At 46.4% G+C, this 10,937-nt stretch overlaps 2 protein-coding genes and 1 pseudogene across 2 annotated transcripts in view; 2 read left to right on the top strand and 1 right to left on the bottom strand.

Annotated features, from left to right (window-relative positions):
* The window catches only part of GOT2 (glutamic-oxaloacetic transaminase 2), a 17,139-nt gene extending 13,144 nt beyond the window's left edge, over positions 1 to 3,995 (top strand). Inside the window, exons 9-10 of the mRNA XM_006909725.3 lie at positions 2,046 to 2,196; positions 2,779 to 3,995. Coding sequence (XP_006909787.1) covers positions 2,046 to 2,196; positions 2,779 to 2,901 — 274 coding nt within the window. The 3' untranslated portion in view covers positions 2,902 to 3,995. The remainder of the gene's footprint in view (positions 1 to 2,045; positions 2,197 to 2,778) is intronic.
* On the bottom strand, positions 2 to 117 carry LOC112478231 (annotated as a pseudogene).
* A 2,514-nt stretch (positions 3,996 to 6,509) lies between the features above and the next one.
* Positions 6,510 to 10,937, top strand: part of SLC38A7 (solute carrier family 38 member 7) — a 10,156-nt gene continuing 5,728 nt past the window's right edge. Inside the window, exons 1-5 of the mRNA XM_006909724.3 lie at positions 6,510 to 6,631; positions 7,250 to 7,386; positions 8,416 to 8,834; positions 9,485 to 9,683; positions 9,922 to 10,070. Coding sequence (XP_006909786.1) covers positions 8,565 to 8,834; positions 9,485 to 9,683; positions 9,922 to 10,070 — 618 coding nt within the window. The 5' untranslated portion in view covers positions 6,510 to 6,631; positions 7,250 to 7,386; positions 8,416 to 8,564. The remainder of the gene's footprint in view (positions 6,632 to 7,249; positions 7,387 to 8,415; positions 8,835 to 9,484; positions 9,684 to 9,921; positions 10,071 to 10,937) is intronic.

Genomic DNA, 10,937 nt, shown 5'->3' with positions numbered 1-10,937 from the left:
TATGCTACAGCACCTGGTCTTTCTAGGTGGTCTCCCATCCAAGTACCAACCAGGCCCAACCCTGCTTAGCTTCCGAGATCAGACATCGGGCTTGTTCAGGGTGGCGTGGCCGTAGACCGTGGACCGTGGCTCCACTGGGGCGTGAACCCAGGACCTTCTGCTTGTAAAGCAGACGTGCTAACCGCTACGCTATGGAATCACGTCCCCAGCTTTTTTTTTTTTCTTTGCCTAAAATTACTCATAATTGTAATATACTATATACCATACTGTTACATATGTATGTGTAGGTTTGGTTTCATTTTTATCACCTAGAATTATACTAATCTCTTTTTTTACTTAATATTTTAAGTATTTTTTTATATTTTCACATTCCCTAATAGTTATCAAAACTTAATTTTTTTATTGTGTGCATTTTAACACACATTTGAAGTCTAGTGTAGAAAGGTGACAAAGATACTATGCTAGATGACTAAGATAGCTCTAGCCTTGGGGAGTTACAATCTAGTGAGAAAGATCCACATATGGCATTGATACAATACAGAATGTAATAAATGCTGGCTAACGGAAGGGCCATTGATTTCTAGTGGGGAATTAGGAAGGATGTAATGAAAACAGCATTTGAGCTGAAGAGAAGGTTTCCCCCCCACACCCCGCCCCCCAAAGGAAATAAAGCAGAAGAGAAAAACTGGACAGAGATGTGCATGAGGAAGGCACAGACTCACAAAGTGCATCATGTTGAGTGTGTTTCGAAAGTCCCAAATGGTTTTTGTGGCAAAAACACTGCATGTGAGGAGAATATAGAAGGCAGCAAAGCTGGGGAAGTAGGAGCAGATCATGAAGCACGTTGATTGATACTGTGAGAAGTCAGAACTTCATTTTATGGACAAAAGAGCATGGGAGAGTTTGCTAAGTTCACCCCAGATCTAGCCGCAGTCATATACTCAGTGCCTTTAGGACCCCAGCCTCAAAAAGAATGGGGCTGGATGGCTGAGACCACAGGAAATTTAAAATCAAATGCCACCCCAGAGGTGCGAGGGGCTCTAGCTCCAGCTAGTAACTGGCCACTAGTGACATACAGTAACTGCACTGCTGGAACCAGTGTTGCCAGCTTCTTATTTTTTTAGAGAGACCATGAATCCACATTTTTATGTGCAAGTGACCAATTTTAAAATGTTTAGCTAGGTCTAATAAAACATGACTAAGACTCTTATCTGACCATTAATTGGCAATTTGTAACCTACGTTCTAACTGTGCATGACATCATTGTAGAGAGAGATTTTGGAAAGTGAACACATTAGAGCAGAGACAAACTGTAAATGATTTTACAGTCATCTAGTTGGTGAGAGCAGACAAGAATTACCCACAGAGTCATAGGAATTAAATGGAAAAGGTAGATTCTGAGGAAGAGGAAAATGTATCTAGAATCTAGCCACCCATGTGTGATCAGAGGACTGCCATCTCCAATTCCCCAGAGAAGTAGCCCTTTCTTCCTGGGGCTGTCTTAACACAGCACTATTCTGTTGATTCTGACTTTGTCCTGCCTTGTTCCATAGTTGGTTGTTTACAGGTTTCCTCCCAGCCTCCACTGTAAGCTTTCAGAGGCAAGAACCACTTCTCATCCCTCTCTCTCTGTCTCAGCACCTTGGCACGTTGTAGGTTCACAGTGCATTGTCTTACTTTTGAAGGCAGGAGTGTTTATTCCATCCATGTTAAAAATAAGGTCATATTTTACTGTTTAATCCACAGCTTTTGCCCCCTACATAAGGGGTAGAGAGCCTTAGCCTTCCTAAGTGTTATCATGATTCATTCATTCACTTTTTTCTAATAACTCAAGTATGTTAACTATTTTTGTTGCCTCAAAATAGTTTTCTGGTATAAAACAGAATGCTATAAAATAGCTTTCTTCCTGGACCAGCATATAACTCCGTCAAGGACAAAAAGTTACACGCTAGGGGAGTGCTTGAGGAAGGTAAAAAAGCTGTGAGCTGTGGCTTATCTGTCAGGGCTTGGCCAGAACTGAGCTGCATCTCGGGGGTTTTTTGCAGGTTGCAAGAAGTGAAAGGCATGGCTGACCGCATCATCGGCATGCGGACTCAGCTGGTCTCCAACCTCAAGAAGGAGGGGTCCTCCCACAACTGGCAGCACATCACCGACCAGATCGGCATGTTCTGTTTTACAGGACTAAAGCCTGAACAGGTGAGTGGACTCCAGTTTCTCTGTAGGAGACCAATTAATCAGTCCTTGCAAACCAGAGTTCCTCATATGTCACCCGCCTATTCAGGGTTACCCTAAAAACAGTCATTTTGGAGCCCTTTTAGGTAAAGGAAGTATGTAGCATTCATTCTATCTTATTTTTTATTAGTCGTTTACTTGTCTGTATCCTCCATGACGTTGCAGACTTCCAAAGAGCAGAACTTGTTTTGTGTCGTTTCTGTGACCACTACTGCTTCTCTGCAGAGATACCAGAACAAGCAGGAGCCTAAATGTTAATAAGAGAAATAGCTGTTCCATAGCTGGCTTCTGTATCTATTTTTCTACAAATGCTAAATCTAAGGTTTTTTTCACCTGTTCCCACCTCAGAATTCACATCCTACTTTAAAATAGCTTTTTTTTTTTCTTGTTGCACTCTAAGCTAGCACACCAAACTCTGGGACTAGGGTTTAAGTGAGAAAACACAGCCTCTGTGATTTTTCTTTTTTAACACTTGATGATTGCTCCATGCCAGGGCTGGGGAAGTCCTCTTGACCAGAAAGTGCCTGAGCACTCTTCTTTCTGCAGGTGGAGCGGCTGATCAAGGAGTTCTCCATCTACATGACAAAGGATGGCCGCATCTCTGTGGCAGGGGTCACCTCAGGCAACGTGGGCTACCTTGCCCATGCCATTCACCAGGTCACCAAGTAATTTCCCTGGTGAGACAGAACAGAGACAACCTTCCAGTCGACCTCTGCTGTTGTGAGATTCACAGAGGAAGCAGGAGGGTGGACGGTGGTGAGCGGAATCATTTCTTTCAACCACAGTACTTAAAACTCAGCGTTTGAATGCGTTTCTCAGAAAAGAATGTGTAGAGAAATAGAAGCATCTGTGGCTGGTGTGTGGAACTTTGTGGCTGTAAACCAAACCCTCCCTCATCTTTGTATCTCCAGCTTTTCCGAAAAGAGTTTACATGTACAAGAAAGTCGTAGCCAAAAAATTTTATCAATCACACCATTGCAATATTTCAGAAGCTTTAATTGAAGCACCTTATGGTGTTGGTCTGGAATGAAAATACCACTTATTAGAGGCTTTGTGAGAAGACCTAGTTCTAACATTGTCAGCCTCCTGTTTGTCCTGTAATTGAGCAACCTTATCAACAGACCACATTACAGAAACTGTGTGTTTTGAAAACCAGCACGTCTATTGCCACTGCAGCAAGTTCGGGAGCGGGGGGAGATGCAATTTCCATTTTTATTTAAGAAAAAGAAAGAAGACTCTCCTTTTTAGTTCTTGCAGGCATTTTAATGTCCCTCTGTCCTCCCTTATCACTGTTGTTCTTTTTCTCAGGCACTAAGATCTATAACTAGCCTAGATTTTTATCCCTTCTACTGCTGGATTGACCGTCAGCTCCATCCTATAGCATATACTTATTTGAAGAAAAGAACATGATTTACTGCTCACCCCGTGCCCTCCCCTTTCTCGGTAAAGAATAGCAGAGAATAAGTAACTGCACTTATTTTGCCATCCCCTTCAGTGATTGTCTCCTGCGGGATGTCGCCTCTGCCCAGTTGGACCTAGTACCTTAATTCAGTGCTGTTGAGCAGTCACTCATCTCACGTCACGAGTCGGGCGATATGAGGTAGAACCAGGAAAGAAGTTATTCTGGGATTTGGTCTTAACCTTTGTGTGCTGCCAGCTGGGCTCAGGCTTCACCCTTTGGAAAGATATCCACCATCTGCTCTAATCGTGTAGACTTACTGCAGCCTGGTTTCTCTGTTACAATAAAGTTACCGTAGACCCGACCACTGTCTACAATGTTTTCTTTTTTCTTTAATAAGAGGAAAGGGTAGGAATGGCTGTATATCCCATCCGTCCGTCCGCAGTCATGTCCAGCTGACCATAAGCCATTAGCTGTTCCACATGTAAACTAAAGCCTCATCTTTGTCTTTGCCTTGCCATTCAGCTTGTCTGGTCCAAAGATATTGGAAACGTAGATATAATCCTTTGGACCTTGGGGGACAAGTGGAGTACCTCAAAGGATCCTGTGGATGTAGGCAGGAAGCAGAGAAGATGGAGGGGCGGCAACAGCTTCAGATGTCTATAGGAGCCAAGGAGGTAATATAAATAGTGAACGTAAAGTAAAAAGAGTGATGCAGCCTGGTTGCAAGATGACCATTGGCGACCAACCCTCATTCTCAGTGGTGAGTGATAGGGAAACAACCGGCACTGTGAGAATGAAAGTCCAAGACAGCACGTCTTAAATTTTTCAAATAGAACAAATCCTGATTTTTATGGAAGGTCCATCGATGCTTAAAAGTTGGCAACTAACTTAATTTTTTTTAATGATTTGCAAGCAGGATGCATAAAGTCATGTACTCTATCAGCAAGCATCTAACAGTGGCACCTGCTTGGCATCAGTCCCATCCAAGGTTATTTGGTCTCCCTTGCTTCACGTTAGGAGTCCTTCAAGGCTGGACAGCTACTGGCCAGACAGGCAATGGAGCAGGAGTCAGGCCCAGAGCATATCCACAGTGTTTTGGTCGTTGTTGGGAGGGGACAGTCCCCTCGACTTGTTCTTTCCCCCTCGCTTCTCCCTGAAGTGTGCAGCAGGCTCGTCCTTGACCCTTGGTTCTCCTGTGTTCCTGTTGCAAATGAATCCCCCAAAGTTGTGAAAGGATAAGTGAATGAACTTATCTGGAATGGACTTTCCCTGGATGTCTTTAGAAAAGTAAAAAGGAGAACAATAAACTTGTCAGTCAGCTGCTCCATAAAGGGACTGACCACCCAGGTTAGGAGAAACTGCTTTAAGTCCGCCTGTCTGGAACACAAACGGTTGAAAGTTGGCTGCTGAGACCTGAACTTGGAAAGGAACTTGACCACCCTGTTGACCCTGTTATTTTTAAACACACGTATCGCCAGCTCACCCTGGACTGAGTCCCTTACCTCACTGAAAACAGTCACGTGGGGTGTGAATGAACCCTGATGTTTTTCCCAGCAATTTGCTTTCAACCCTTTCCTAGTTTTTTAATCTGGGTCTAAAATGTTAATGTTTGTCCACCTAACAGAGGAGGTAGTTTGCCAAGCTGGGTTGTTACTTTTTTTAATATTGGTTCCCTGGCCTTACCTTCTGGGCATTCTGAATCAATATATCTGGGATAAAGTTTGGAAATCTTTTTTTTTTTTTTTTAATAATAAAAAGAAAACTTTCTAGGTGGTTGGGATACAGCTGACCCATTGACCAGCCATTGGGTACTATTTAACAAAGCTGCCTCAGGCTTAACATCTAAACAACCAAAATCCAGTTCACTCAACCAGCTTGAGAATTTTTTTCAATTTTTTCCTTACTTGTGGACTGTGGAATTCTTTTTTTTTCCATAGGAATTACTGGTTTATATCTAACAATTGAAAGAACAACTTGTTTTTAGATGATAATTTTATTAAAATCTAGAATAGTAGTGCAAATCGTATATCTAATAAGGGACTTGCATCCAGAATATATAAAGTACACAATGATAAAAAGACAAGTAACTCAATTAATAACTGAAAAAAGGGTCTGAATGGACATTTCTCCAGAGAAGACATACTAGTCATTAGGGAAATGCAAATCAAAACCACAATGAGAATCACTCTACACACACCAGAGTGGCTGGCTATAATCAAAAAGACAATAAAGCATGTGGAGAAATTGGAACCCCACACAATGTTGACAGGAATGTAAAGTGGTGGAGCTGCTTTGGAATACCGTCTATCAATTCCTCAAAAAGTTCAACTTTGGGTTACCATTTGACCCAGCAATTCTACTGCTACACATATACCCAAGATAAATGAAAACATGCATCCACACCAAAAACAGTGCAAGTGTTCATAGCAGCATTATTCGCAATGACCAAAAAGTGGAAACAACCCAAATGTCCAATCAGCTGATGAATGAATAAAACTGTGGTGTAGCCATACCATGAAATATTTAGCAATAAAAAATAAATGGAGCACTAATATGCTCCAACATGGATATGAAACTTGAAAACAGTTAACTCAAAGCACAAAGTACGTTAGTGGTTGCCAGGGGCTTGTGGAAGGAAGGGTGGGGGAGGGTGACTTAATGGTTACAGGGTTTTGGGGAGAGAGTGATAACAATGCTGAAATTAGTGGTTGTGGTTGCAAAACTATGAATATACTAAAAACCACTGTATTGGACACAATAAAAAGATAAATTTTATATTAAAATGCATAATGCTCAATAAAATTTATGTTTTCAAAACCTGCAAACAGCTCAGATATCCTTCAACAAGTGATCAGTTAACAAACTGTGGTACATAGTTTGGAATACCAGCCCCAGAAACTACAACTCCCAGCGTGTCCCGCGGCCCGACCAAGCCCCGGCGGTCATGTGTCTGCTGGTCACGTGTCTGCGCAGCCGGTTCGGGCAGAAGCACGGGAGGTAGGTCTCGGGAGATAGAGGCGTTGGAGGGTACCAGATTTAGGTCTCCGGGTACCCAGGGCCCCTACCGAGGGAGAGCCCTGCCGACTCCCTGCAGAGCTCCGGGGCGCGGCGTCCTCGGTCTCAGGCCAGCCCTCGGCTGAGCCGGCTCTGCCGCGCCTTAGCCCGGCTTGTCTCTGCCTGGTCTCCGCCTAGTCGTCCCGTATGGAGCCCCAGAGCCTCTCCCCATTTACCCCACAGCAGCCGGCGCGCAACACTTCAGGCCTGGGGATCTTCCCCTCCACTCCAGGTGCGCCCTGGCCCACCTCCCAGTGCAATCTATCCCTCCTGTTTCTGGGATCCAGCCCCAGGCTGGAGTGGGAACCTGCTCGGGTTGGGATCTGAGCGGCCTACTGCAATGGTTACAGCTCCGGCCTGAGCAAGCGGGTATCTGCCTTCTCATCATGGCTCAGCCAACTACCCTCTGTGACATTAGTCTAGGCTCTTTCACTCCGTGAGCCCATTTCCCTGTCCGATCTGGTCTGATCTCCCTTCTATGACTTAAAGTCGGAGAGGCTTGATTCCCTTCACTCTGCTGACCAGCCCAGTAACAGCTCGAACTCTTCTTTCTGCTGACAGCAGATTTTAGGTAGTTTTGAGAAAGAAGAAATTGGCACCAGAGAGAGAAGTGAGGAGAATCAGATCCCAAATCTTTGGGGAGAAGGAGCTGCAAGGGCAAACCCCCTGCACCATAGCCCATCAGGTGGAAAGAGCCGGTAAGCTGGGGACCATGGAGTTGAATAATTCGAGGGGAGAGGAGGCTGAGCGATCTTGGACCAAGGCAGAGACCTCTGTGTCTGAGATGTGAGCAGGATCTCATAGTCCTGGCAGCTCTAACTTTGCAGGGCTCTCTCTCAAGCTATGCTGGGAGCCGGGGAGCCCAAGTCTCTTCCTCCACTACTCACTGCTTTGATTGATTGATTGATTGATTGATTGATTTTTTTGACTGAGTTGCTGGCTTGGCAGCTGGTTGCATAAAAAGAAGCCCTGTGGCATCTGACTGGAGCCAGCAGAGTGATATTTTCTCTAGAGCTGGTCCCTTGGTTGCATGCGTGGTAACAGATGTCTGAGCACCTGAACTGTTCCTTTTTCCTCTCATGAGTGTACCATTCCCAGCTTTGTTCCACCATCACCAGGAGGAACAATGAGAAGCATCTGACCTCCCAGGGGGCCTCCTTTGCCATTCTAAACCCCTGAGCTCATCAGAGAGGATGCCTCTGTGATGGGCAGTGGTTAGGTCAGACACATGGGAGGAGAGTGAAACTTGGCCTGAATTTTGAAGGGCTTTGAAAACTCTGCAGAATTTAGGCTCTGGGCTGGAGGGAGGTGCGCTGGGCTGGAATACAATGAAATACCCATGGTTCCTAGTGCTTTTCTTGGGACCCTGTGGTATGGAAACAGGCCGGGAAGCCAGACAGATCTGGATCCAAATCCTGGTCTGCAACTTGCTAATGTGTGACCCCAGATCAGTGATTCGATCTAGCCAAACCTTATGACCAGTGCTGACATGTTAGGACCCCTCTCATGTTTATGTCTTATTTACCTTATGGGTCTGTAAGTCTGAAACCAGCAGGATTTACCTCTGACCTATCTCTGTCTCTGCCACCCCACACTACAGCACCCAATGCAGTGTTCTGCACAGAGGCACACCTGGCTTTGAATCCCAGCCGTCTGATGTTGGGAAAGTTGTTCCACTTTTCTATGCCCACCTCGGGATCACAGTAGTACCCACCTTTCCCTTCCAGGCTTAGATGAGCCAGAGCCCACAGACCTAGGAGAACAGCCCTGAACAGGCCGGTGCCACCCACCAGCTGCAGGTGTTCCCTCAACTGCCCAGGAGATGTGGTCGTGAGGCAGAATCCACAGACCCTGCAAGAAGAGGGCTCCCAGGGCCATGGCCCAGGTCAGCATCAACAGTGACCTTGGCGAGTGGGGCTTCAGCACAGATGCTGGGGAGCGGGCCCGTCTGCTGCAGAGTCCCTGTGTGGACACGGACCCCAAGAATGAGGAGGAAGCCTCTCCTGAAGGTCAGAGCAGAGGTACCACTTCCACATTTGGGGCCATCTTCATCGTAGTCAACGCCTGCCTGGGTGCAGGGTTGCTCAACTTCCCAGCAGCCTTCAGCACTGCTGGGGGCGTGGCAGCGGGCATAACGCTGCAGATGGTGAGTGTTCAGTGCAAGATGGCAGAAATGTAGTTTAGCTGGTGGGTTTGGCCTCTGCCTCAAAGGGGAGGCTTTGGATCAGGGATGGTCTGTGGGTGACATGTGCTACCACTCCCCACTCCCTCACACAATGCAGACATTACTAATCTATTCCAGCATTCTTTCCTCTGAGCCCAGATGAGTCTTCAAAACCCTTCTTAACAATCAGGGAAATTTGACATCAGTTGCATATTTAATAATCTTGTGGTTATGTTTAAAAAGTAGACATTTATCTTTTAGAACTACACGCTGAATTTTTTGCTGCTGAAATGATATGGTAGCTTATGTTTTCTTCAAAATAATCCAAATGGGAGAAGGAATAGGCGAAACAAGATTGGCCTTAAATTGATCATTTTTGAAGCTGAGTGACGAGTACATGGGGCTCTTTTATACTACTTTGTCTACTTTCACGTGTGTTTGAAATTTTCCAGAAAACTTTTAAAGAAAATCTCAACTCAGCATCCTCCAGTAATCTGTTATGATTGCCCAATAAGATGAGGCTCATTTGCCAGACTGGCTTTGGGCATTGGTCCAGTAAACATTGAGCAAGACCAGGCTGCCGTTTGCTACCAGGCCTTTCCCACACCCTCTTGTTCTGCCCCTGTCCACAGAGTATGCTGGTCTTCATCATTAGCGGCCTTGTCATCCTGGCCTACTGCTCCCAGGCCAGCAATGAGCGGACCTACCAAGAAGTGGTGTGGGCTGTGTGTGGCAAGCTGACGGGCGTGCTGTGTGAGGTAGCCATTGCCATCTATACTTTCGGCACCTGCATTGCCTTCCTCATCATCATCGGGGACCAGCAGGACAAGAGTGAGTTTCCTTCAGAAGCTACCTCATCCCTTCTCCTTGGCCCTGAGAATCCTGGGTGGGGAGGGAAAGGGCATGGAATACCTGCCAAGGGTTTAGCCTAGGCCCAACATGCATCTGGGAATCCTCCCTTCTGGCTGCTGGGCCCATTAGACAGATGGAGGTCCTGAGGCCCAGCAGAGCTGGAAGGCCAAACCCTGCAGTAGCCTGGCATGACATTCCCTCCTTCCTCCCTGTGCAGTTATAGCTGTGATGGCAAAGGAGCCTGAGGGGGCCGGTGGCAACCCCTGGTACACAGACCGAAAGTTCACCATCAGCCTCACTGCCTTCCTCTTCATCCTGCCCCTTTCCATCCCCAGGGAGATCGGCTTCCAGAAGTATGCCAGGTTTGGAGGCCCCACCCCAACCTGGACCAGACAGCTCTGATCATAGGCAACTGGAGACCCAAGGGCTGCTGGAACCCCTCTCTTCCATTGCACCCTGCCTTCTGGGGCAGAAAGGGTGGGCAAGGCAGGGAGGACCAGAGCTTGCAGGGTTCCAGCTAGACTTCCTTTTCCGTCAGTGACAAGGGAGACAGTGGCCCTTTGCATCAGTGGAATATTCAGTTCCAGTGTCCTTGTCAGAGAAGGGACAGGTGATAATCAGGTATGTGAAGGCAGCCTCCTGGCTTGGGCCTTGGCTTTCCCAGGGAGAATGAGATTTTTGATTAGTTAAAATTATCAGCCATACAGCATCTTCCATGCAACTTGTAATGAAGGGAGAGGACTGGCTTCCAGGCTCAGGATCTGAAAAGCCATGGGATTCTAAGCCTTTTCCTGTGATCCATAATTAACAGTCACACTCAGTTGTCTCCAAGGTCCCCTTTAATTTTGATATTCCAGCATTTATACCTTCACCCCTTTTACCTCCAGTCTCTCCTAGTTCTCAAAGGCCCTGCTTGCAACCCTCACCAAGTGTGAGCAGCTCTGATTAAAGTAGGAGATATGCTTTGAAGCCCAGTCCTCCAAGCCATGGAGCTAAACCAGTACCTTTCGCAATGGTCAGAAATGTCAGTCTGGTCCCCTGTTGGGGTCCAGCTCCCTTCTAGCTGTGGCCAGTTTCTCCAAAACTTATTCCTCGTACATTTCTTGAGTCTTTGTTGGAATAGTCTTCTAATTCGTTCAGTAGACACCATGGTCACTAGGCTTGAGGGCAGTTGCCCCCGGGGTGGAATCAGAAAAGGGACAGCTGGGGCTGGGGAGGGGAGCGTTCAGTCCA

This window comes from Pteropus alecto, unplaced genomic scaffold (genome assembly GCF_000325575.1).
Source record: "Pteropus alecto unplaced genomic scaffold, ASM32557v1 scaffold42, whole genome shotgun sequence".
Classification (NCBI taxonomy): domain Eukaryota; kingdom Metazoa; phylum Chordata; class Mammalia; order Chiroptera; family Pteropodidae; genus Pteropus; species Pteropus alecto.
This window is presented reverse-complemented; position numbering and strand designations above follow the sequence as displayed.